The 27448-nt window shown below is 42.3% G+C and overlaps 1 protein-coding gene and 1 long non-coding RNA gene across 4 annotated transcripts in view; both read right to left on the reverse strand.

Annotated features, from left to right (window-relative positions):
- The window catches only part of LOC130190237 (uncharacterized), a 66309-nt gene extending 57344 nt beyond the window's left edge, over positions 1-8965 (reverse strand). Inside the window, exon 1 of the mRNA XM_056409551.1 lies at positions 8923-8965. Coding sequence (XP_056265526.1) covers positions 8923-8946 — 24 coding nt within the window. The 5' untranslated portion in view covers positions 8947-8965. The remainder of the gene's footprint in view (positions 1-8922) is intronic.
- A 3009-nt stretch (positions 8966-11974) lies between these two features.
- Positions 11975-15049, reverse strand: LOC130190239 (uncharacterized). Of its 3 annotated transcripts, none has more exons than XR_008830937.1 (6): positions 14972-15049; positions 14123-14147; positions 13718-13880; positions 13501-13589; positions 12828-12918; positions 11975-12524 (listed from the first exon to the last, which is right to left on the reverse strand). It is a non-coding gene; the product is annotated as an uncharacterized LOC130190239 (long non-coding RNA). The 3 variants fall into 3 exon arrangements; XR_008830938.1 differs by lacking the exon at positions 12828-12918 and adding an exon at positions 12962-13095; XR_008830936.1 differs by lacking the exon at positions 12828-12918.
- Between the last annotated feature and the right edge of the window lie 12399 nt (positions 15050-27448).

The raw sequence follows: 27448 nt of genomic DNA on the forward strand, positions 1-27448 counted from the left end.
AAAGTACTCAAAATTAAGTGAAAAAAGAGGTTGAATAATAAGACCCCTTCTGACTTCCAGGGTTCCTTCCGGTTAAACCTTTGAAGACGTTACTCTTGTGGAACTTTATTGTCACAAATGGGTCATTTTGCAGTATTTTTATCTGCAGGTGAAAAGTCCCACAATGCCACGCTCCCTCTCTGACGTAGACGTGTGCGCCTGATGTCATGTAACAAATATGTCAGGGCTGTTTTGGCCAAACCATTTCACAAAAGTAAATATAAATTGGATTATAATGTTGTTGTTGTTTTTTAAAGATATTGATCCATGTGCCTGGTTAACATTGTTAAAGATTGCTACTTAACATCACAATATTGAATGAATAATATCACATGAAATAATCAAATTGATGTTGAAGTTCTGCAGAATGTTTTGACAGTCTCTATTGATTTATTTTTGCTTGTCACCATGGCAACAAACAAATGCTCCGGGAAGTTGCTGTGAGATAGTGAGGCGCACGACGAACCGTTCCACCACAACAGCTCGTTGTTTTGTGTCAGATTAAAACAAACAAACTAGAGATCACGACTTCACTCGTGAGCTTTAAAAGATTTCGTACGAAGCTATAAGATATAACCAGCTACCAGGTTGTAGCTTCATATTTAGCGTACAGAACGTGCATGATATCATGTTTTCATATAAATCCATATAAGAAAGCAAATAAGCAAGATGTCATTCTGGAAACGTTTTATTTTTTCAGAGATTTAAAAGCAACCTGACGTCCTTAAACTAACACCGGGCAAGAAACAATTGGACAATTAGTTGCTGTTCATCAACTATTCAATTAATTTGACAACTATTTATATGTATTGATTCATTTAATAGTATTGTCTGGTTTATTATTACATGATTGATTCTTTAATTAAGTTAATTTTCAAGCAATAATGTCCCCCATCCTCTGGTGGAGGTCTTACTGTTTCACTCTTTTTCATATCGTGTAACTTCTGATTCTGAAGTTTTAGAACCAAATAACCAACTGATTAATCAAGACGATTATTCATTTATGAGGAAAATAATTGAAGCCAAAGGCTGAATAGCTGTTGTCTTACTCACAATTCTGAGCAGCATGTTTATACCTCTTCAGATAAAAAGGAAATTAAGGAATAAATTCTCCGGGTTTTGAGAAAAGCTCTCCAGACAAAACCAATATGGAGATAACGTGTCGCATCACAGCACAAACACACACTCTAACCCCCAAATTGGCTTAGACATACACACATGGCCTCTGACCTTTCTCAAACACATATCAAGAAGCCCTCCCACTCTCACGTTGGCATTTAATGGTTCACACACACACACACACACACACACAATCACGCACACACTTGGCTGCCAAGCGCCGGTCTTTTCCCCCAGGTGTGTGTGATTTAGCCCCTGTTGCGCTTGCCAATTGGCTGATTTCACAAAGCCTATGAATAACTGAGTGCTAAATTTTAAAAAAACTGAAGGAAAAAAAGGACATGTTACAAAAGCAACAGAACAAAAAACATCAATAAAGTGGAAACACGTTTCGTGTTTGGTCAGAGGACAACAAAAACAAACAGGCAGCTGTAAAATAAACACGCAATGTCACCTCTACCATTAAATGTTAGTGTCATTATGCATCAGCTGACACCATTAAGTGTATAGACTGCGGGCGCCATGTGTGTATTAATATGCACACGCTGCATCTCTATTATTTCAGTTATTTATCAAAACAAGTTGAATATATTCAATTGGACCGAGACTATTTCATTCTGAATCCATTTTCTATTTCACATTCTCAAATTGTACACCTGATTATCAAACTGTCTTCGGAGTCAGACAAGCGGAAACGACTGAGCTGGAAATAAGGAGATGTTGTCTGCAGAGAGTCTGCATCAGTAATAGAAACGAGCGTATTTGTTTATTTGTTTACGTTGCTGTTTCACTGTATATTTCACTCTTTTTTTTCCTTTTTTGTCTATTGCAGCGATCTGTAATGGCCCTTTTGCATTTCTATATACTCTGATCCATTTCTTCTATCAAATAACTGGAAAACTGTTGACATCCTCTCACAGCCTTGGCATGAAAGAAAGAGAGAGGGGGCTTTCAGGGCTCAATGATAGACAGAAATATACGACAAGATTGTACTGCGAAAGTGTTCGGTGCACGGCGGTTGGCTTTAAAGCTGAGCCTCTAACTCGAGAAATAGTTTTAAATGGCTCGATATTGTGGGACGTGAGCCGCCCCGCACTCTTAAGTTCGGCTGCATGTGTCACTCTGACTCAAAGCCACAGCAGGAGCATTCAGGACGACATCCTCTGTGTGTTCGGCTGCTCGCGGACATCCTGGAGCGGTCTGCAGAATGTCGTCTCCAATTCCCTCTTGAAGTTTGTTCCATTTATTATGTGCCAACTCTTTTTTGGGGGGGGGGGATCCTTCTGGTCCTCTCGGAAAAGCTCGAGCTCAGAGTCGTTGCAGTCTGGAGCTCAAGCTTTTTGAGCCTGGAGAGCCCATCGAGACCCCGAATGGGGGTGTTGGGCTACGCAAACAAACTCGACTCGACAGAGTAAAAAAACAAGAACTAGAACGAGCACTCGGTAGAGCTCATACCTTCGCCGCAGCAACATTTTGGCCTTTTCATGACCTTGACCTTTGACCCGATCAATCCCAAAATCTGATCAAATGGTCCCCGGATAATAACCAATCATCCCACCAAATTTAATGCAATTCAAACAAGATTTTGACCTTTTCATGACCTTGTCCTTGACCTTTGACCCGATCGATCCCAAAATCTAATCAAATGGTTCCCGGATAATAACCAATGATCCCACCAAATTTCATGCGATTCGGTTTAATACTTTTTGACTTATGCGAATAACACGCACGCATACAAATACACGGCGATCAAAACATTACCTTCCGCATTTTCAATGCGAAGGTAAAAAGAAGTATTGCTCTTCTCTTTGTTGATGCAGCTCACACATCTATCACAAATGCACATAGAATAGATTTTATTTTAGCGACCAACGAGATTCCTTTTGATCCTACGACACACTCATGACTGTTCTCTTTGTAGATGCAGTTGAAGTCACTTTCTCCCCCGAAGTTACAGCTGCCATGTATGTCAAGGTTAGTCAAGAATTACCAACGTTTCTTTGAAGCAATCGCTCCTCGATTTGAGTCAAACAAAAGCAATTTCCACATTTCAAATTTTGCTTTTTGACAACAGCCACTGGGACATTCATCAGCTGTAGCTACGTCGCTAATTAGGCTAACATTAGCTCCCGTAGATGGTTTGAATACGTTACATCTCTGGATGACTTTTTTATGTTTCCAGCTGACTGGTTTTAAAGAGACGGCGCTCTCCAAGGCTCTGACAAATGCACTTGATGACAACATACTGTACATATTTTACAGGAAGGACAGAGACATCAATTACAGTCTTTTTCATCCGCTGATCGGCGATGACCCGCCGTTATGTCAAGGGGTTGGGAGTGAGACGGGTCTTTACATCTCATTTCCAGGACAGACATTGACAACTGGTTGTTAAACAAAGTTTCATGGATATTAAATGGACACGCCGCAGGATTTTCAATCAGGGAGCGGAAAAAAAATCAATGCAAAAGTTGTATCTATTGGCTAAAAGAGAGAATTATGTTCGCCCTAAATTCTCTGTCAACGCTTCAGTCGGGGTATTTCACGCAACAGGAAGGGGATACAAATGACGTGTCAGCGGAGGAGAGTGAAAACAGAGGGAGATGCCCGAAAAGATAAAAGACAATTCCAAAAACAATCTCCCTGCTGCCGGTGTCTCGGGGGGTTTGAACGACAGATATTTGTGGGGAAGTGACGCTCAGTAATTCCATTTCAATTGTCCGGTCTAATGGGACGGCCGGAGCGATTCCTCCTCTTAGCGCTGAAGAGCAGCCGTTGACTGTACATAACAAGTGGACGTCGTCGCCTCAAGTTCGGCATTTTAGGGCTTTTTTCCCCCGCCGCGGTATAGCGAACCTGTCGATCCCAAAGTAGCCCCGCCCTCAAGCCCACCGTGCCTTCTGGTGTTTCTGACTCTAAACAGGACCACAATTCACGAAATAAACAAACATGCTGGGTTGAAGAACACTCGAAAACCAGCGGTTGAGACCGTAAAACGGTTCAAGATCAAGTGAGTAGTCGGGCTCATTTTCTCTAACAATCACACCAGACGTCGCCCGCGGATGGCTGTTCTTTCCAGAATCAGAGGCTGGAGAGCAGAACATCAGAGAGTGTGTGTGTGTGTGTGTGTGTGGGGAGGGGGGGGTGTTTCATGCCAGGCCGCAGAGTCTCCAAACTACCACAGCAACAGTGGCGGTGCTGTTTGCAGAACAGAGGGCAGAGGTAATGAAACGGCAAAGAGACGAGGAGGCTGGGGGGAGAAAACACGATCTATTGAACACTTTCTCCATCACTCCCACCCTTTTGTTATTTTGTTTCCCCCTGCCTTTTCATTTCACCCGATGGCACACCCAATTCCCCCTCTCTATCTATCTTTCTGTCTCCATCACCTTCGCCTCCTCTCCTCTCCTCGCTCTTTCTTCCCCTTCCTCTCTCAGCATACACGCCACGATCTCCCCTTGATTTCCAGAGAGAGAGACTGGGGTATAGCAGCAACCGGCATACAAACTAGCTGACTCAATACACACACACACACACACACACACACAGGCTGCATGGATTGGGTGTGTGCATTGTGGACGGTATGGAAAGATGGAGGCAGAGATGAGATGGAAAAGAGGGGAGGAGGGAAAAGGTGCTTAGGGAGGAGAGATTTAAAGAAAAGGAGAAGATGTGAGAGTTTAGGTCGGTACCGGCTCGGGTTCTGGCATCGGCAAGACGTGCGTCGGCATACATTAAGCAAAACGGCTCTCGGGAATTGTTAAACTACGCGCCGAGACACAAAGTGATTCTGGTTGTTTCGGATTCCAAGATGGAAACCACCAGAAACCATCAACATTTGATGAGCCTTGGGCCAAAAAAACAACGTTAAGGGGCAATTTCAGCTCAGAGAAGGAGGTTTACTTCAGGGTTGTGGGCGCATATACGTCCACAGATTGCATCCCGCCGCCGCCGCCTGGAAACAATGCAAGTAAATGGAACTTCCCTGAGCAGTTTTTGATGGAAGTGCTTTCTACTGAGGGGGGTTTCCGTCTCTGGAAATGAGAACTGGGACTGATGAATTTTTAAAATGTAATTTTTGTTAACGCTGTGAGCTGCACAAACTGTTTTCCATTCTGTTCCATTATATGAGAATTGGGGCACACATCTCACACGTTAAAGATAACGTCGAAGATATTTTCGATTTCTTTCTGTTTTTAATCTTGTATGAGGAAGATACGGGATGTAGCTGCTAGAAGATATAGATATCGCGCAAATTAAATAATTATTATTGTGTATTATTTGATATACCTTTGTGAAGATGAGCATTATCACAATCGTTCTTTTTTTGGGGACTGTTGTTCAAATAACGTTTTTTTTAATGTATAATGTAAGTATGTTTTGTATTCTTCAAACTAAGGAATTACAATTTTTAACAACGCCACAATTAAATAAATCCACCATTACGAGCACAACACCATTAAAGTCACATTAACAAAGTTTGTAAGATATTAATCCAGAAAATAGTATATATTTATCTGCAGTGCAGTGGAGTATTCGTCAAAAGTAACATTAACTGTAAATATTAAAATAAAGTACAAGTATATGTGTGAAACAACATTCTACTGTTCTCAAGAGCACGCAATACCCAGGCTGATTAAAACAGGGGTAACTATTTGCATATTGGTTGTGTGTGTGTGTGTCTGTGTGTGTGTGTCTGTGTGTTGCAACAATAACTTCCTAATTACAGTTCCCCAGTGTTCGTGCAATCTTCCTGGAATGCTAACTAGCCGCCTAGAGGGAATGTGGTACATTATTCATCCATGTGCTTGCTTGAGCGTGCGCATCCAGTGCACGGAAGTGTGTGTGTGTGTGTGTGTGTGTGTGTGTCTGCAGCGTGCACGCTTGCTGTGTTCATGCATGTACATGTCTGTTTGCATCCCTCCACACATCCCTCTCACCCTGCACTGTACGGTGGAGCTTTGCTCACAAGAGGGTGTGTATGTGTGTGTGTATGTGTGTGTGTGTGTGTGTGTTGCCTCCAATGTCTCGGCTTGGTGTCGGTGTGTGTAAACGCTGCACCGCATTCGAACGTGTGCGAGTTTTTTCCGATCTTTTTTTTTCTTCCCCGCGACAAGAGGCCCGACCTGAGATTTGTTGATGACTTTTTTGTTGACGTCCAGTTGTGTACTTCAGGACAACACACACAAACAAGGAATACGTGTAACAGGATGTCTCTTCACTTCCAGAGCCACTCGGCGGGGAGGTGCCGTGTTAACTCTGCATGCAGATTGGCCTCCACGCCGTGGGTTCCTTCTAAATGGATGGGAGAGCGATGGGGGGGGGGGGGTGGGGGGGGGGACTTGCCCCACAGTTACGCCTCTAGTTAAGCTCCGAGGTAGTGAGGTTGTACCCCGGATGGATGAGTTCTGCCGTGAACGATACACGGAGAACAGAAAGAGCAACTTCAGTCAAAGTGAGAACCAACAACCACCGGGTGCAGTGTGACAACCCGTCCCCCCCCGCCTTTTTTCTTTTAAATAATGTTGTACTCGCAGACATTCTGGCAGCTCCTCCACTAAAGGTTGTCACTTCTCATTACGGCTGATTTTTAATGTCGCCACCTGCCTCATTACAGATGTCACCATCAGAGTCCCACCAGCGATGACATTTCTGCTGCGGCGGCACGAAAAAAAAGCTCTCGGTCCGCGTCCAACGGAGATTTAGTTCCATTTTTGGCAAAGTTGTTGGTATCAAACGAAGACACCCCCCCCCCTCCCCTCCTCTCCCTCCCCTCCCCATTCATAACCACAGGTTTAGAGACCCCCTTCTTTTTTCACTTCGCTCTTACGCCCCTTGAGACTGGAAAAAAAAGAAGTGTGCCGCAGCGAGCACTGCAGCGCTAATGCAGGATGAAAGCGAGATGAGCGACCTCTGAGATAGTCATCTGTCTATTCCCGGGACACCTAAAGACTTCGCCGTGTGACTGAGGAGCCCCCCGCTTTGAAAAGAGCCAGCCGACCGTTTCTCACGCCCCAAAAAAACCGCACAATGTCCCTTAAAAAAAAGGAGTCATTGAAGCTTCTTTTCGTTTTTTCATGTGTGGACTGCCTCGTGTCTATTCATGGTGCCAGAAAAGTGATACTCTGCTCCCGCTCTCCCTTTCTTTCAATCTGTCCATCTTCCTTTTCATTCTCTCTCCCTTTCTTTCAATCTGTCGGTCCTCCTTTCTTCCTCTCTCCTTCTGTGGTACTCGGGCCAACAATTGGAGTCAGTGAGTGGGAAATAAACCCTCCGTTAGTCGTCCCATGGGACAAAGTGGCAACAACATCCGTTTACAACAGACAGTGAGGCATGGGCATGCACCGGGCACAGCAGCCAGCACGGAACTGCGTGTGTGACTTGGTGTCACACATGTGCACTACACTCCGGTTTAAGTGCACTTTTTTTTTCTTCACATATTGTCTGGCTCGTGCTTTCAGCGGTGCTAAAAATACACATCAGCTGTCCGGCACCACGTGTTACTGCTCCACTGAAGATATGTTCCTCACCTACGTCGTTCACAAAGTTTATGGCGTCCACTTGGGTTTGAGATCTGGGGACATTTTCATTCTCGTTTAACCCTTCAATGACCTCATCGTATTGCTCCATGGAAGCATGGCTTTGTTGTGTGTCTCCACTCATTTATTCAGGTGTTTCACTTAAAAGAAGCCCCACTCCTACCAGTCCGACACAGGGTGTGAATAAAACATGTCACGATATCTTCTGTGGCTCTGTAGAAGCTTTTAAAAGTATATGGGGGGGAAAATAGAAGATGCTTTTGAGTTTTTTTTAATGCAATAACAAGGACTACAATTCAGGATATCTCTGCCTCTGCTGCCTCGATTTAGAGCATCTCTATATCCCCACCAACTTTATGAAAATGCAAAACTGAACTGCTGGAGTGCCTCTTTCATGTTGTCCCCTGCCTGTACATGGGATGCTTTTGCAGTGGATCTGCATGGCAGGGCCTGCTCAGTTCTTCCATGGAGGATTCACCTTCATCCTGACATCTAAATATGAATTAAGGTCGTTTTAGGGGCCTTACTTCTCAAAAAGGAACATGCAGACGAGAACATAAGGATAGCAACTAGCCCTTCTTGGACATCACAGAGAGAAAGAGAGCTCAGTGCAGGGCTGGCTGAATCACTGCCTGCAGCCCAGAGAGGAGAGCCGCTGTCCATGGTGCTGGAGACTCAGCCCGCTGGACTGGAGCCCCGTCACTCAGCTGCCCGTCCCGGGACAACACACGGAATAAGCCCCAAGTGACCAACCGAAAATAGTCAAAAAAGCATTTTATTTTATTTTATGCTCAACATGATGGGATCAAAGTTGCAAAAGCACCGCACACACTCACCAGGAGCTAATCCCGCACATGTGGATCTGTGCGCTTCATGCGCCCGCAGCGTGATCAACGGACACACGGAGGAGATGACACAAGCCAGGCTGCCTGCGAACGGACAACCAGCACATCCCCGTCATTCAGCACGACTATACACGCGCGCGCGCACACACACACACACACACACACACACATACACACACGCACGCGCGCGCACACAGGTTTAAAGTCGGAGATTTTCGGAACCGCAGGAATGCCGTTGGCGTCTTTACCTCAAAGTTGCCTGCGCAGCCGCGAGACCTGCGGCCGTTACCGGGCAGGCTCGTGAACATAATGCCGACCGCTGCGTCGCGCGCAATACAGATGTTCACTGCTGCTTGTCATTGTGTGTGTTGCCACTTTACCTTGTTCCAGATGCCAACGTGCATGGAGGAAGGCGCCTCGCAGGTCTTCCTCCGCAGCAAACGCTCCACTCGTTGCCTCTGGGTAGTGTGTGTGTGTGTGTGTGTGTGTGTGTGTGTGTGTGTGTGTGTGTGTGTGTGTGTGTGTGTGTGTGTGTGTGTGTGTGTGTGTGTGTGATGTGTGTGTGTGTGCGCGCGTGTGTATGTGTGTGTATGTTTTAAAGTCTGTCACTGATCTGGTCCCATGCGTGTCCCCTCTGCGCTGACCGGGAAAGAGCTCCTTGGCGGCGGCAGCAGCAGCCGGTGAGGCGTCAAGATTTTTTGGGTTGGGTGGGTGGGGGGAGCAGTGTGGGGGGGGGGGGGATGCAAAGCGGCGCCTGACGTGATGTGCTGCCTCCTCTCCGCTGTCTCCCTCGGTCTCCGTCTCTCTCTCTCTCCCTCCTCTCAGCTTCTGCCTCTCACACTGCGTCAGGCTCCACTCCCCCCTCCTCTCTCTCTCTCTCTGACTGCCTTTGACTCCCCCCCTCTCTCTTTCTCTCTCTCTCTCTCTCTCTTACACACACACACACACACACACACACACACTGGAACAGACGCTGATTAATTCGCTGGAATTTGGTCTCTCTCTCTTTTTTTTCTATATATGCGCCTCAATCATCCTCAATCCGTCACCTCTGCCTGTGAACTGAAGCGACTGCCAGCCAGCCAGCTGACCCAGAGGAGAGAGGGGAGAGGGGTCGCGTGCGTGGTGGACTTGGACAGTCATTCAGATGAGTTGCTTTTCCCCATTTGGAGAGCGAGAAATCCCGATAAAATGTACCATGGAACCCGAACCGGGGGGGGGGGGGGGGGGGATTCACAGCATTAGAGAAATAGAGGGGGGGGGGGGGGTTGGCTGTTTGCCTGAATGCTCTATATGGGTCGACCTGATGTCCTGCCAGGAGACATGGCCAGATTAACTGCCTCTTTAATTGACTGACACACACACACACACACACACACAAAGAAATGAGAACTGAACGCATGAATACACACATACCGCCATCTAAAAATACTCGTGTATACAAAGTCTGAAATTAGCTGCCCTTGTATGTCACAGATGACGTAAATCCAGAGTAGTATGTTCTCTGGTTCACATCACATGTCGCATTAGCGGATGTGGAGACATGTGTATAAACCCAGTAATCTGACACCGGATGGCAGACGTCTTCATCCTCGTGACCCCTCACAACGCACCGTTTAGGAATGGGGGGGGGGGGGGTGAAGAGGTCAGGGAGCTGGGGGAAAAGGGAAGAAACTGTCACGGAGTCGCCATCAATTCATAGAAATCCGTCCTCTTGTCTGACTCTGTGCACGTGTGTGGAGAGAATAGTTTAGAATAGAATAGACGCTCCGTCATTGACGTACATGCTAAATAACTCGGATCGGCTACAGGGCCGCCGGCGAGGAGCATGACCTTTGACCTCTCCTCTTGCCCGTTGGATCATTTCTCCACAGGGGAATGAATAAACAATGAAGATTTGGATCGTTATTGATTGAATAAAGAAGTCGATTGTATGAATGAATGGTGCCGTTACCGTGAAGAGCAGGGCCGGAAACCGAAGAGGAGGAGGAGAGTGGAAGAAGTTCAGGTCCTTAATACAAAAACCTTACTTAAAAGTAAGAGTATCATCTAAATAATGTACTTAAAGTTAAAGTAGTCAATAAAATATTCGTCAGTCTTCTGCTATTATATACAGTATATATGATGTTACGGGATTAATACTCGTGCCGCATTAATGTGTATGCTGCATGATGTTTTCAACTCTACTGTCGGCAAGTTTAACCTACATCATTGCTTCATATTCTATTAGATCATTACTGTCCAGAGAGAACTCTAAAAAAAGAATTTGACAGATTTATTTAGCTCAAGAATTAGGAGAATTCTTTTCAACACATAAAAGGAACATTTCATCCTTCACTTCGTCAAAAACATAAAAAAATCGTAAAGTAATTAAAATTGCGTTCAAATGCATTGGAGTGAAAAGCACTTTTCCTCTGAGATCCGCCCGTTCTCTCTTTGTCACGTCATTTTAGGCCCCGCCAGGTTTCTTCTTAAACCTAAAAGATGTATTTTTGAATTCCCAACATGTACGACGTGTTGTTAATCCATGTGTCGTGGGGGAATAAAGCGTCAAGCATGTGACAAGTTGGGCTGAAACTATTTTAGAGGCATCTCGTGTCGAAATATAAAGTTGTATACAATGGAAAGGCTCACACTGTAAAATGTAATAAGTTAACTTTACTTGAAAAAGGTGAGGAAACCGATTGCCTCAAATTTTCTAAGTAAAGTAGCTCAATAATTTTAAGTTCTTAAAACTAAAAATAAATGAGTTTTGGCAACTGATGTAATTGGAGTAAACATAAGTTCAGTCAACTTATAATATGTCATTTCAGACAACTTAAAAGATATGAGTGAAGGTAACTTAAAATCTTTAATCATGTAATAAGTTGACTTTACTTGAAAAAGGTGAGGAAACCGATTGCCTCAAAATTTCTAAGTAAAGTATCTCAATAATTTTAAGTTCTTAAAACTAAAAATAAATGAGTTTCGGCAACTGATGTAATTAGAGTAAACATAAGTTAAGTCAACTCATAATATGTCAGTTCAGACAACTTAAAAGATACGAGTGAAGGTAACTTAAAAATCTTTAAGTATGTAATAAATTGACTACTTGAAAAAGGTGAGGAAACCGATTGCCTCAACATTTCTAAGTAAAGTAGCTCAATAATTTTAAGTTCTTCAAGCTAAAAGAAACTAAGTTTAGGCAACTCATGTAATTGCAGTAAACATTAGTATAGTTAACTTAACAATTATTAGTTACAAGGTGAACTTAAAAAAGACAACTTAAAAGATCCAAGTTATATTAAGTAAACAGTACTAATAAGAACTAGTTAACTTTACTAGTCAATGAGATCCCATTACTTAGAAATAGTGAGGAAACCGATTGCCTTAAAATGATCAAGTAAGCTGAACTAAAAACTGTAAGTTGTTGAAACAAAAGAAGGAGAACAGTTACAATGGAAGAAAACGTTTATTTAGAAGAAAAACACATGTTTTAAAACTCAAACAACGTGCTTAAAACGCTGAACATGTTGCCAGATTAGGTTTTGTAATGCAGAAATATGATGAACACAGAGTTTTCGGCATTTGCTAAATTTCACGACAGAAAAACAACAAAAACAGACATTTTCTAGAAAAGAGATAGAAGGGTGAAGTTCTCGGGCCTGACTGCACATCATGAACACAGCCCCTTATGGCATCAGTAGATTTTTGAGTGATTGTATTTTAGGGTTTTTGGTCCAAGTGAGAAGCACTCTATGAATAAATTCAGAAGGTGTTCCTCACTCGTTGAGGATACTCCAAATTCAGGCGTAAATAAGTCCGAAGAGTAGCCACACGGCACGGGGAAGATTATCACGGTCACCCATCACGACTGCTCCTCCCAAAACGATGGCAGTAGTTGTAGACTCCAGGTCCAGCGAGTGAGGAGAGGCCACGATGTCTTCAGCACCGTCAGGGTCCCAATGGAGGCGTGGGACACGTCCAGAAGGTCATCAGAGTCCTAATAACAAGAGCAGCATAAAAAACACAATTACATGTCAAATTTCACGTTGCATTTCTATGGTAGAACACACAATGGTTACTTGGATTCTGATATTATTAGATAAACAAGTGAAAGATGCTCAGGAGTGAGTGCGATGATTAATTCATTGATCATGTGATTCACTGAATGATTGCAAAAGCTAATAATAAAGAATATGAATTATCATATTTACAAATAGGGATATTTGAATGGAACAACAATAATAGAGCAAATGTAAACAACAGAATGTAGAAGGGCCTGAGAACAGGTCGATGCAGTTACATTACAACACGCCCCGATCAGGACCCGTTGGTGGCTTCTGCTGTGTTTCCATAGGGTCAAGTCGAAGCTTCACGCCATCCAAAACTCACACCTTCAATAAAGAAAGACCAACGTTTAATACGTGGGCAACCAACCATATTCGTGGTAAACATCCACATTTCTTTGTCACTGCTGCTTCTGGGAAATGTGCTCCTACCACAGGAGGCTGAACAGGTACCTACCATCTTCAGCCGTCACACCTGCATCATATTGGCTGCTCCTGAACCTCCTGTGGCAGGAGAGCGGCGTGTGCCCAAAAGCAACAAAGAAATAGCGATAATGTTAAAAGTGAAAACCCATTTTTGGTAACAGGAGATATTAGTAGAACCCCTCTACCATCATGCAGACATGTGAAGGTGTACAGATGCCCATTTAGGTGTGATATGATTTGTAATTTTTTATTTTGAAGGCCTTTGGGTTTTGAATGGGGCGACTAGAGAGCTGCAACTGGACCCGACTGGAAAGACGGGAGATCCCACTAAAAGGGCCCCAATCAGGGATAAGTGAATCAAAAAGTAGAAGCACTGATTGGAAGAGAAGTAGCCAATACCAAAAGATTAACAGGCAGAACACATGAGATAGATTGGGCATCCTGTGGTGTGGAATCAAATAATTTTGACGAAAGTCGACTTACAAATTCTTGAAGAAGTCTGCGTTGTCATCTCCAAGGATGACGGGAGAGCCACGGAGGACTGCTGTTCACCTCCCAGTCACATCTGTACTCTAAAAAAACATTTTAAACACACACAATTCACAAGTGTTAAAGGACAATCATTTGACAGCTCTGCATGCAATGCTGTGACACTACTTTATTAACCACATAAAGAAAAATGACTGCTTGAGAAACTTACCCCAGGTTTGACTTGTTGCAGATATTCAAGTTTCTGACCGACACTTTCCCCCTCTGGGTTTTGAACTTCTCCAGGAAGCGAGGAGTGTATTTGTCGAGATCTTTGAAGAACTCTGATTGCAACTCAGATTTTTGCTTGATAAGCGACAGAACTCAGCCAGAATCTAACGGAAAGATAAATAAATTAATATTTAGTCATATTAGACCTACAGTATACACATTACAACATACTACATCACACTGGGCAGAAAACTAGTGGCTTCTAGATTGAACAGATTACATCAGCTCCCCTCATCGTTCCTTCATGGTCGTCACAGGAGACACTCTGTGTGAAGACATGGACTCAATCTGGCAACGCTTCCATGTGTTATGCAGTAGTGTGTAGAAGAAAATAAGCAATACTTACAATTCATTGCCAGGTTTTTCAAAGCCTACAAAAGAAACAACAAAAGCAATTAGTCAAACTGCAAATAACTCCTCGTCAAGATGCATTTTTACGGCTAAAAAGACATCAGTTTAATGGAAGATTTCACAGACAAATATGATTACAAATGCTTATCCTAGATATAGATAGATAGATAGATTGAAGTCATAAATAGTCTGTAGGGAGGTTGGCAGGGAGCTTAGTTTCAAACTTGCTATTGGTTATAATGGATGTCATTTCCATTAAATATCACAAAATAAGAAATGATGTTCAAGTAAAAAATAAAAAAACGTTGTACCACATTCGCTGTGGCCGAGAAGTTCTCCATCATACGGTTGTGGTTGAATTATTCCTCGTTACTGTAGTGTTATGGAATAATAGGGTTTTGAGCCCGTTGTATCTCCAAGTATCTTTATTAGCTTAACCATACGTAACACCGTGACTGACTGGATTCGGGTAACTCCAAGAGCGGACTGACGACTGTACACGCCCCCCCTCTGATCACACATGCCTTCGTATCACTCCGCATGTCTATAAAGTAGTACCATTACATTACAGTTACATTCAACCTAACATTGCATTCACTCTTAACTCAGTGACAGTAGCGTTGTGTGACGTAGTGCTGCGTTAATGCACACGAGTGAGACAGCCACGACGATGTCCGCCATTAACATTGTGACTCGTTTGTTTTGACGGTCGAGCTAGCTTACATTAAACGCTTCGTAAAGTTAACATTCAACTACGAATAGACATATGAACAATATGGCGAAGATACGACGATGTTTACTAAGGACATGAACGGCAAAACGTTATTGAGACGCTGAAACTTACCTGAAAGTAACTCGCACACCTGCACTGCCTTCTCGCTGCCGCCAATCCGTCTCCGCCAAAGAACGTCTTCAGTGGTCGACTGCGCATGCATATTCGAGCCGAGCGCTGCCGAGTGCGCCCAAGTTTCTTCCGAGTCCGCCTCACTCATTTATTTAAAGTAAAGCTAACTTGAGATAATAAGTTTAATAACTTTACTCACCAAAAAGTGTTCTTTACTAAGTTTCTTAAAGTAAGGTCAACAAAGTAAACAGAAATGAGTAAAGCTCACTAATTTTTTTAACTAAACTTTACTATTACATTTTACAGTGCACGTAAAGTACAAGTACCTTCGATTGTGTGTACTTAAGTTAGTGAGTTAACCTCTGTCATACTCATTGAATGTGTTTTAACTCTGTCATGTTTCCTTCTGGTCACATGACATATATGCATCTGTCCATCCTGGAGAGGGATCCTCCTCTGTTGCTCTCCTGAAGGTTTCTTCCCTGTTTCCCCCTGAAAGGGTTTTTTCTATTTCTTGGGAGTTTTTCCTAAGGTCAAAGGTCAGGGATGTCGTATGTGTACAGATTGTAAAGCCCTCTAATTTGTGATATTGGGCTATACAAAATAAACTGAATTGAATCTACTTGACATTCTCTACTTCGTTGAAATGCGCCTCACTGTTAACCGGTCGCTCTCCTCTACGTTGACTCGGAGCTGAAGTTACTGAAGTTACCTCACACTCATAGTATTTAAACTGGTGGAGCTGTATTTTTTATTCTCCACTGCTTCCTGGGAAGCAGTAGAAAAGAGAAATGCGATGACTTCATCAGCGAGGTCGGCGCCAACCACGATTCATTCATCAAAAATGTGTCGACTAAAACAAGACGCCACTCATTTTCAGCTTTTTTCTTGACAAGAGGGGATCAGTTATACATATTGCAGGGATTAATGGGACAAGACGGAGTGAGCCGTCACATGATGAGCCGCAGGCGACGGGCCGCACACCACCTCCGATTCCCTCACCGTTACCGCGCCTCGCTGCCGGGTGGGAAACAGCACAGCGGGAAGTCAGATGGCGGTTTGCTGGCGACACGATGACGAGGGAGAAAGGGCCAATTAGTGTCTGATCTTTTTCTTTTAACATGAGATAGTTTCTGGCTGCAGGGAGAGAAAGATGCACCAGGGGACTGTTCTTTTGTATTTCAGACAAAGGAGCTCATCGATGAACTCTGAGAGATGAGGCGTTAAACCTGACGGCGTCATTAAATTAGGTTTTAAACTCTTTTTAGATGAACTCACATTGGGGTATTTTACAAGCCAGTTTGAGTATTTTTGACTCAATATATTTCAATTTGAAACTTTTGGGGCACTAAAACATACGCGTTGGCCTTTTTCCCTCTGAATCTATTTACTGGCAGTGTTGAAAATGAAATTAAAAACAGAATTTAGACCTTGAGGTTGCGTAATACAAGACGTTAAGACAGTTCTGGGGGCAACAGACCTCCAACTTTAGTACAACTCAGTCTGCATATTTAGAGAAATCCTCATAGTTAATAAAGTGCATCTCAGAAATTATATATGATCTTAAATGTAGTATGCTATGCTCTGCTTTTTATGGTATTGAATATATTGAGCACTTTTCATACTTATATATATATATATATATTATTATTATATTTATATATATATACATTTATATATACATGTATATATATTTACATATATTATTATATTTATATATATACATAAATGGAGGTGCAATGATTAAATCGATGCATTGTTTATAAATTATCCCAATTTAGTACAAAAGATCTGCTCAGAGATAATCAATTAACATGTCTAGTATTTTACAATAATCAATCAAAAACAAGCTGTATGAGTTAAACTGAAGCTAAAAATTCCTCCCACGTGCAGATAATAAAGCTTATTAATAAATTAATGCCTTTTGAAATGCTTTGATTTCATGTATTACATTTTATGTCAGGGAATAAATTGTTCTGTCGCCAATGAATAAGCTGCAGAGATCTAGCAACGATTCTTCTTCTTATATATAACATCTCATCCTGTCGCATGAAACCATTATTTTCCAATTATAAAGAAAGAAAAACAAAGTCACAATGCATCATGGGACGTATTCACTGTGATTGTTACCACCTGCTGTGAATGTAACCAGCTGCATTAGCGCTTCACTCGCCCTGCGTCCTCTGTTTCTATCAGTCAGGCGTATTTATACTTTTACAGAGTGACTCTGAAGAACACCTGGAGAATTAGAATGAAATGACTGCCTTCGTGCGTGAGTCACACAGACAGGACTCCACGCCGGGGAGCGATAACGACGCCAGACAGGAAGTGGGGGTGCCTCGTTAGTCGGGATGCGTCATGGATTCAACCCTGCTGTCGCGTTCGGGTCAAATCGGACCGATTTACAACTTTAATCAGTCAGAAATGTTGTGTTGTACATGCGATTGCCTCGAGGCCTCGTGTGGAATCCTCCACGCGAGGCGTCGGGACGTAAAACATTGGTGATCACAACTTTCATCGAATTTCTTAGTGTGTTTTTTTTCAACTTTGTAACACCCAAAGTGGAAATGGATGGGAAACACTAGATTATGCATTCATCAGATGGGAAACAGCCACACACACACACACACACGCACCCAACAACCACCTTCAAAACCCACCCACCCACACACACCCACACAGAAAACCCACACACCATGAACCCCCCCCCCCCTACACACACATCCACACACATACAACACACACACACACACAAAACGCACCCATCCAACATCCACCTAAAAAAAACACCCACCTACACACAAACACACACACACACACAAACACCCCCACCCGCACATATACACCCACACACAACACCTATCCACCATCCACAAAACCGACATACCCACACACACACAGACACAATACACACAACTCCCACCCATGCACACACACATCATACAAACCAAACACACACAACAACTACCTACAAAACCCACTCACACACACACACAACACACACACGTGATAATTTGCACATTTCATGAATAGAAATCTGAACATTGGATACAACCATGGTTCAAAATGATGTAGTAATGTTGTTGATACGTTCGAGTCAAAGCATTTCAATGAAGTGATTTTTGGATATCTATAAAAGAAAATTAAAAATAAGAAATAAATATATAAATGATATAAGAACTATCATATGAAAAACTATCATATAAAAAAGGACTATAAAAAATGAATCGATAAAACGTTATTAAAAAATTCTATAAAAAGGATTGATGTACGAACAATACCCGCGTAAAAAACTTCATAAAATAAATAGGAATGCAACTGGAAAGTTTGGCGCGACTGGAATGAAGATGGCTTCTGAGAAAAGAGTGATTTAAATATAAAGTCACAGAAAATGTATTTATCTGAGTCGGACTCCAGTAAATGTACTTAGTTACATTCCAGCACAGAAGTCACAGTTTTGTGATGTTGACTTATCCATTGAGTGCGTTTCCTCAATTAAACATTATCCTAATGACCTGGTGTGTGGGAATGATGGAGGGCTCGTGTCATCTTCCTTTAACAGACTGTGATTTGATGAATTAGGACTGGAAGGTGTCATCTGGTGGACGAGCGAACATGAACAGGTCTGATAAATATACAGTCGCACATTTTTATCTCATTTGTGTACGCGCAAACACGAAGCGTGGGTCATCCAAACCTACAGACGGCATTACACATGTATAGTGTGTCGCGTGTAATGAGAATATCCGCATGTCCTTTTACTATATGAACATATACAGTGTTATCATGGTTTTTGACATGAAATAATACAAATATGGTTTCTCCTGGTATCCAAATAGAAAAACCAGCCTGAGAGTGTCCCTGATCCCTCTTGAAATAAAAGTATTTTCAGAACCCTGAAAGCCATCTGAGTGAAAACATATTTTGTCCTTTGCATAATGCAACCTCAACTTACCCCCGAAGTCACAAACAAAAACAAACAAAGCATGACGCTGGAAGCTCCATTTGTCAAACCAAAATTAATTAAAATGAAATATATTGCATTTAGTTTGTTTGCAATATTTATATTCTAAGACAAAAACGTGTTTAACATTGTACAGCTTCTGCCATAGCAGTTGCTAATCTTCCTATAGTTTGATTGTGTGTTACACAAAGGGGAAGGACAGGACATGTCTGTGATATAAATGAAGAATTAATACTTTCCAAAAACACGATTCTACATATTAATGTATCGTGAAATATAAAACCATCACAATGTTACTCTCATATATCAATATTATATTATAAAAGTAGCCTGCTCCGTGTCACTGCAGCACTGGCAGTATAGCAGACGATGATTTTTCTTGTATAACGTTAAATAAATAATAAATAAAAAATACATACATATATATATATGTATATATACTGTATATATATTAATATATTATTTTTTTGTTATTTAATTTTTTTAAATAATGTAAAATGAAAAAATTATATATATATATATACTTATAGAGCAGCCTGATAATAAGGCTATATATATATATATATATTCAAATCAATTGCCCTCCCTCCATGACGCCAGCACCAAGAGCTCCCACGTCGTCCGCTGACCTTTGCCCACCCACTTTTTTCGCGGTCCAATCGAATGCGTAGGATTGGATTATAAATCCCCCTTGTAAATGTAGAGCGCTCAGATATTCAGCGTAACATTAGGAATAAGTCACAGTCCAGAAGCTAGAGACGCTCCAACGTCCTGTTTCATTGGGACTTTCTTAAAACCCTCTATAGTGTCATTGCATATGTTTTTTAACACGTTTTTAACAAAGTAAAAAAATACATTATGGTTCAAAGCTAGAGTTGATAGTTTATTAAAAACGATTATCCCAAACAAGAATCCAGCCCATGCAGTGTTGCCAAATCTGAAAGTAGCTGGCAGCACTATGTCGCCGACACTGACCGACTCTCTCTCAGGCCTCCCTGTAAATCATCAGGATGAACGTAAAAAACGAAAACAACAACAACATGGCTATTTCTATAATCGTTTAATTCGGACCGAGACAAATTTAAATAAATGTTAATTAAAATCGCACATCAGTTTTAATAGATGTCCTCTAAACAGATATGTGGTCAACCTGTTTCCTCTCCGTTCGGGTAAGACGCACACACACACACAATGCTGCAATCCTCATCGTCATGCCAACAGAGGTCAACAGACCGCGGACGGACAGACAAGCGGAAAAATATTCTGACAAGTGGAGAATTTAGGATGATTGACAGCGGGAGAGAAGAGGAGGATGGAGGTGAGCAGAATGCCATTGTGGGATAACCTTTGACCTCCGATGCTACAGCTGTTAGGAACGTCACCCTCATTCTGTGTGCAGTGTTTCGCTTTATGTGTATATTTGTATGAGAAGGTAACCAAAGTATAAGACTTGAGTACAATCTTAAAATTAACAAGTTGCTAAACCCTTCCCCTGGCCAGCGACCAATCACAGCTTAGTCAGTCAATGTGGATTTGGAAAATTGATGTTTTAGTCTTTATAGTCTCTTTGAAATTATACAGTAACTTCATTATATTCTAGGACAAAAATAAATGTATCCTGAAAACAAAAATGTGAAAAACACACCTGAGTTTATGTAGAAACTTAATACAACAAGAACTGAATTCAACGCTATTGAGATGCGTGTGTGTCTGTGTGCTATAAGATTGAAATGAACACATTAAAAATAAACCAACTGACGCAAATCAGCAAATCCTGATGAGTGCGTGTGCACGCGTAAAAGTCTCCTTTGGTGCCAACGAGCGCGAGCGCGCGGCGCGAGAGAGGGACACATGAAAGAAAAGCATGCCGCCGTAATTATGCTTAACCCCTCGCGCCGTCAGGAGCAACGTGGTGACGCAACATCGCGCTGCCTTTCAAGAGGGCTGGAAACAAACTCACACGTTCACAAAAAAGACACGCACACACACACACACACAAACTGAAGGACTCGCAATGATGCAGGAATGGAGAAAAAAACAGTTCCACTCCAAATGATACCCAACCTATCATGCTGTTCACACACACATCTATGTAACGACACACACACACACTCTCATTTATCTCACACGGTAATAACACTAATGATTTCCCATGGGTACCTCAAAGAATAAAGGGGGGACTGAAGGAGGAGAGTGGGAGAGGGAACGAGTGGGAGAGTATAGAGTCTTTGTGAATAGTGGGCTCTCATCTCTGATGGCAGGAGCGCCATTTGTGAGTCTGTATGATGTTTAAATAGAGACAGCGACTGGCTGGCGCGTGCACACACACACGCGCGCACACACGCGCGCGCGCGGAAAAAACTCGCCCGCCGTGCACGCGGAGGGTGTGCGCGGTCGACTCGAATGCAGAGACCGGGGGAATGGAGAAGAAAAGAGGATTTAAGCGACACTGGCAGGCTCTCACACTGTTTTTAGGTCAATGACAAGAAGCCTATTCAACAGACAGCCGGGTACAGACGCACGAGGAAGACGTATATGCGCAAACACTGGGCCCGAGTGCAGCTCAAACACACACACGCGCACACACACACACGCACGCGCACAATATACTTAGCTGCATTTACTGTCAATCCTGCACAAAGAAACTCTCTAACACTGAAAGGCCTGACATACATCACACTCTCCTTAACATGCTACTTTCTGGTGTCCTCTCCTCTCTCCTCTCTCCTCTCTCCTCTAACATGTAAACAAGAGTTCGCTGACGCTGTTTTCTACATGGACCGGCTCCATTTCCTGTCCTGTTGTGCCCACTGTGTGACCCACCATCTTGGCTGGGGTTCAAAGGGACAGTGTGTGTTTGTGCGTGTGTGTGTGTGTGTGTGTGTGTGTGTGTGTTAAGGTGGGTATACAGGAGCAGCCACACAGATCAAAGGGGGTTGAAAACAGTCTGTCATCCCACGAGGAAGCAATGACTCTCATACATATTCACCAGAGGAAGTGTGTGTGTGTGTGTGTGTGTGTGTGTGTGTGTGTGTGTGTGTGTGTGTGCGTGTGTGTTCAAATGAGCCCCGCATTTGCTACTTCGCTAATCACGTTTCTAACCGCCTCTTCTGTAAAAATCCAACCATTAACTAAAGTCTAATGAATATAATGTATGCGCATGCAGCTTTATGCAAGAAAGGCAACGTGTGCACGTGTGCAGCTTCTTGCCAATGCGAATATCTCATGAAGGCAGGTATTAAATGTTGAATAAGGTTGGTTGCTATATGGAAGAGTAAGAAGTGGACGTAGGCACCGTGATGACACCCATCGGTTTGCGCACGACTGTGTTGAAGCCTGAAGTTCAATATGTGTGTTTTGAAACTCATGTTTAAAATGTTTTAGAGAGAAGTAGAGTCATTTTCCCATAGATTTCTGTACAATCCGACTTATTTTTGCAAGCAGAGGAGTCGCCCCCTGCTGGCCATTCGAAAGAATGCAAGTTGAAGGCGCTTCGTATTGGTTTCACCTGCTTCTGTTCCAAGTTCAATAGATAAACCAGATTGAAAGGGACTGCACGGAAATTCCTTTGGAGGAAAGCTGGTCTGAAACTTATGGTTCACAGGTGCATCCCCAGCATTATTAATATTTTCTTTAAACACTCCCCCTTGACTTTTAAAGAATTGCAATATCACAATCACAATATCTTGAACCAATACAACAGGATTGAGTCGGTTCAACTCGTTTATTATGAATAACTTAAGATGGTGTCGACTCATTTACTCTTCATATAATAATGAAATGATACATGTCGGTAACGTAATGCCAACATATTTGACTTTGTCCTCTATAATAAATACAAATTCAAATATGTGAAAGTATAAATGACAGCGGATGATGATTAATTATTGAATAGCTTTAACATCCATATGTTTCTACTGTTATTGGATATGTTGATGGAGGCAATTAAAGCCCCGACAGACATGATTATTGTCCTCTGCATATGGCAAAGTGTATTTTTCATGACTTATTGCACACACCAAATACATTATTTAACACGCCATCCTTTGAGAATGAATGTTCAAATAAAACTACAATAGATACAGTCGATAAAGATACATCTTCCTCAACCTTTTCTGACCCTCCTCTCTGCTCGTCATTGGTTCACGTTCACTCTTAATACACACTTAAATATATAAAGGATGGATGGACAGATGCAAACATACTATGTATCGAACATTAAGTCACATCTAAAAGAATATTTCAAAAACTAGCACTGGTTGTTGAATTAAAAGCCAAACAAGCCAAGAGAGAGTCCAATAAAGTGGGAGTTGGAAGGCTCCTTTGGGCAAATCAGGATATCCAGTAAAGCGAAGACAGAGAAGTTGGAGGTTAAATCCTGGCAGAAAAAGGTGAAGATTAAAACGAAAATCAATCCCATCAGCCACTCTGCAGGATCAGCAGCCTGCCTCTCAACACATGCTTGCCCGAGTAGGAAATCCAAGTGGTTCTGCACACAGCTCGGCACTAACTAAATTCTTCCAAATGTACTTTTTCTTTGGTCCTAAGGCTTTCCGTTAGCACGGAGTTAAAAAAAAACAACGTTTTAAGCCATTTTGTCTCCTCACCTGTCTGTTGTCCTTCATTCTACTTGTTGTTTTGTGTGTTTGTTTACCCTTGTTCCTTTCTTTCTGCTACACTCTTGACAAGACCACACATCGTGGTGCTTTGTGTGTTGTTAATATGACAAACCTAAAAACCCTTCCTCTTGTAATAACTTAATGACTTTGTCGACTTCCTAAAAAGAGCGAGAAGACAATCTTGTTAAAATTAAATAGGCTTTAGACAAGGGTGTCGAAAGTACGGCCATTTTTCATCGGCACGCAGCAAATTCTTAAAATATATTGGAATATGGCCCACACAGGAAACTTGCACTTGAGTGTATTGTAGTTCATAGGGTCACCACTAGGTGGACTACTGGCTTCAACGAGGCAGATTCTCCGCAAAACAAAAGGTATGAAAGAGAAACTTTTGCCGCAGATGACCAAATATGGCAGAACTAAAGAAACCAAAGATAGCAAGTGAGTGTAGAACATTTCAGACATGGTGGGAAAAGGAATATTTTTTCAAAGAAGTCAAGGGGAGGTGTGGTGTGTCCGTTTAATTTGCCATGAAACTGTTGCCGTGATGATCCATTAAAATGTACGACGACACCACAAAATCAAGCAAGTTATAACACACAGTTTCGCAAAAAGCAGCTAACCTGCTAGCTCAACAATCGTAAGTTAGCCGTGCGAACGAAACACAGGAAACAGCCACACAAGCCGGCTGCGAGGTCGCGTGACACGGGAAACCTTTCTCCGGTGGCGACTTCATAAAACAGCGCCTCACTAAAGGGGTTCAACAACGTGAGCACGTCCACGAAGACAGAAGACTTGTCAGCTAACGTAAAGCATCTGTCAGGATCTGGAGTTTTTGTGTCGCGTGTCCTGTTTTATTTTGAAGTCCCTGCACTTCCTGTCCCTGTGATTAGGGTTTGTGTGGATATAAATTAATAAATATAAATATATATATATATAAATAACATATTATAAGTAGCTCGCATGCTGAAAAAGTGTGAGCACCCCTAGTTTATAATTATTTAGATTAGATATAAATATATATATATGTATGTTATATAGATACATATATATTTGTGTATATATATATTTATATGTATATATATTTGTATGTATATATGGTTATATTACACATACATGTAATTGCAAACAATCTCATAGGGTTCATTGGCCCTGCTGATGTGCCCCGCCCACTCCTCCTCTCTACCTCCATCTGCCTGATGGATTGTGGAGGTCTGGATCGTGGTCCATGCCGACTACCAACTATTCAGGACGGTCTTTCTTTGGCTCGATCCCCGCCCGAGTCCATGTGTCCCTGAGCAAGGCAGCTGTCTACGGTGTATGATTGAAAGTCGCTTTGGATCAAAGCTTCAGCTAAACGTGATGTAATGTTCCTTCTGTCTTTTTGAAAGACAACGCACTTGAACATCTTTTTAATTTCTTTAAATTTCTTTAAAGAAATTTAAAAAGTGTTCAAGTGCGTTATTGAACACTTTTTAAATTTCTTTATGTAAGAAATGAATTCCCTTTTTGTTCCTCTTTTATCTATTGTCCTTGGCAATTCTCATTTCTGAGAATCACCTTCCCACCCACCCGTTTTGTGATCTCACAGCAGAGCCCGCCCACCCCCTTCTCCAATTCAGCCACTTCCCTGGGTGGAGGGGGGTTTCTGTGAGATTCACAGACATAACTCCTGCTGGAAGTCACTGCTAGTTACAGACTCTGGTTCGCTGCTCCGTGACGTCACTACTCACGAGCGACGTCACAGCACAGAACGAGAGTAGGCCTACATGTCATGTGACAATGTTTCCATGGTGACTGTACGGATCCCAGTATTTGAATCTGCGTGAGACTTACTGCTGGTGAACTTCTTTATTTTCTTTCTTTCGGCGAATACAATTGAACTAAAAATCTTTCTTAAATACCTCCTTGTCACCACCGTAAGAGCATTAGCCTCATACGGGACCATTCAAACTATTACAACTTTATATGAAATGCGCATCCGTCCATAACATTTAGCCGTACTGTCAAGTTTGTATTTTAACATAAAATAAAAGTGCGCTTCCTTTTAACATTTCAAAATAGAAGTCCGATTTAGATCAAAGAGGAAGTAGATTAAAACATATACAAAATCATTAAAACAATACAATATAAAAAGGCATACATCAAAACCAATAAAGCAGATACAAAAGAAGGCAATCAACACGAAACAATACACCTTTTAAGGGTTATTTAAAGTGACAATAGCCATTTCTCAATACAAAGTACACTGAGTACAGACTCCAATTTTTCACTGTAAATTATGTTTTACAGTCAAACAAAATATGACAACCCTGCTTTTTCAGTGTTTGTGTGTATATAAATAAATATATATATATATAAATAACATATTATAAGTAGCTCGCATGCTGAAAAAGTGTGAGCACCCCTGATCTACATAATCCTTTCAACCCCATTTTAACAGACCTTGAGATTGCCTTCCATCAGCTGTGAATGCTAAAAGAGACTAATTTATTAACCAACCCTGTTCCCTCTTCAGCAGGACCGAGGAAGGCAAGTCGGCCTGCAAGAATGACTCTCTCTCTCTCTCTCTCTCTCTCTTGCTCACCATCTACCATCTACATCAGGGGTGCTTAATACGTCGATCGCCGCGATCTACCAGTCGATCGCGGCGTAGTATTGCTAGATCGCATGACATTAAAAAAAATTGGCCCGCTCCCCCTGAAATCTCCGCCCGCCACCCTGTAATTTTCTCTATCGCGCCAGATTACAGCAGAAGTAACGTAAGGTCCCTTTTCTTTAAGAGCACGTCTTTGTTCTTTTATTAAACAGCCGTCTGTTATTGATCGTATCCAAACACGTCCTGAGCCCGGTCCCCCAGAGCCCCCTCCTTCCGAGCCCGGTTCCCCAGAGCCCCTCCTCCGCTCAAGCTCTCATAGGGGGGAGGGGGAGTAGGTTAGGCCGGATGGAGCCCCGCCCTAAATCTGGTGGTGGGGAGTGTGACAGGTTGGTGGCCGTCACCAGTAGGTTTCCCCCCCCTAAGCACCAAGGAATGCGCAACCAGAGGGAACTTTGTTAAACAGCTTTATTTGAGCACTCTGACCGCCGACTGTGTCTCTGCTCATGGCTCCTGATCTTCCTTCTGTCCAGCTCCTTTATGGAGACAGACTCAGATACACAAACACCGATCGTCATCAGCTGGACTGATTACCAATCTGATTACCAATCAGTCCAGCTGATGACAATCAGACACCGTTCCCTGAACCACACCCCCGCTCCACCCTCTCTGCAGCCGAGCCTAAACACCCCCCGCTGCCACATATATATATACTGTATATAATATATATATATTTTTTTTTTATATGCTTAACCCTTGTGTTGCCTTAGGGTCATTTTGACCCGAATCAATATTACACCCTCCCCCCGCCTTTGGGTCATTTTGACCCGATTCAATGTTTCACCCTCCTGTTACCTTTATATTTACTAACATATTTTACCCTTTACAATTACCCTTTACAATTTGACACCAGCAATTAAAACCTCCAGAAAATTATTAGAATTAATATTGTTTTCCAAGTTTAAGTGTGAGGCACTTTATGTTTGTTTGTTGACTACCGAAAGAACACCACATTAAACATTGAATGGGGTCAAATTAATCCTAGGGCGGGGGGAGGGTGTAATATTGATTCGGGTCAAAATGACCCTAAGGCAACACAAGGGTTAAAGGGAGAATAACTCGGGGATAGGTATATTTAGACTAGTTGTGCAGAAGTTATTGGGGTTGTTAAATCAACTAGCATCTGTTATACAATGCTAACAACTTGAATTCATTACATAATTGGGCGTATTAACACAGGAATCCTGTGTGAGGGATTAGTTAGTTGTGTAGTTTTATCTCAAAGAGACGGAGCTTCG

The sequence above is a fragment of the Pseudoliparis swirei genome, chromosome 24 (assembly GCF_029220125.1).
Source record: "Pseudoliparis swirei isolate HS2019 ecotype Mariana Trench chromosome 24, NWPU_hadal_v1, whole genome shotgun sequence".
Lineage (NCBI taxonomy): Eukaryota > Metazoa > Chordata > Actinopteri > Perciformes > Liparidae > Pseudoliparis > Pseudoliparis swirei.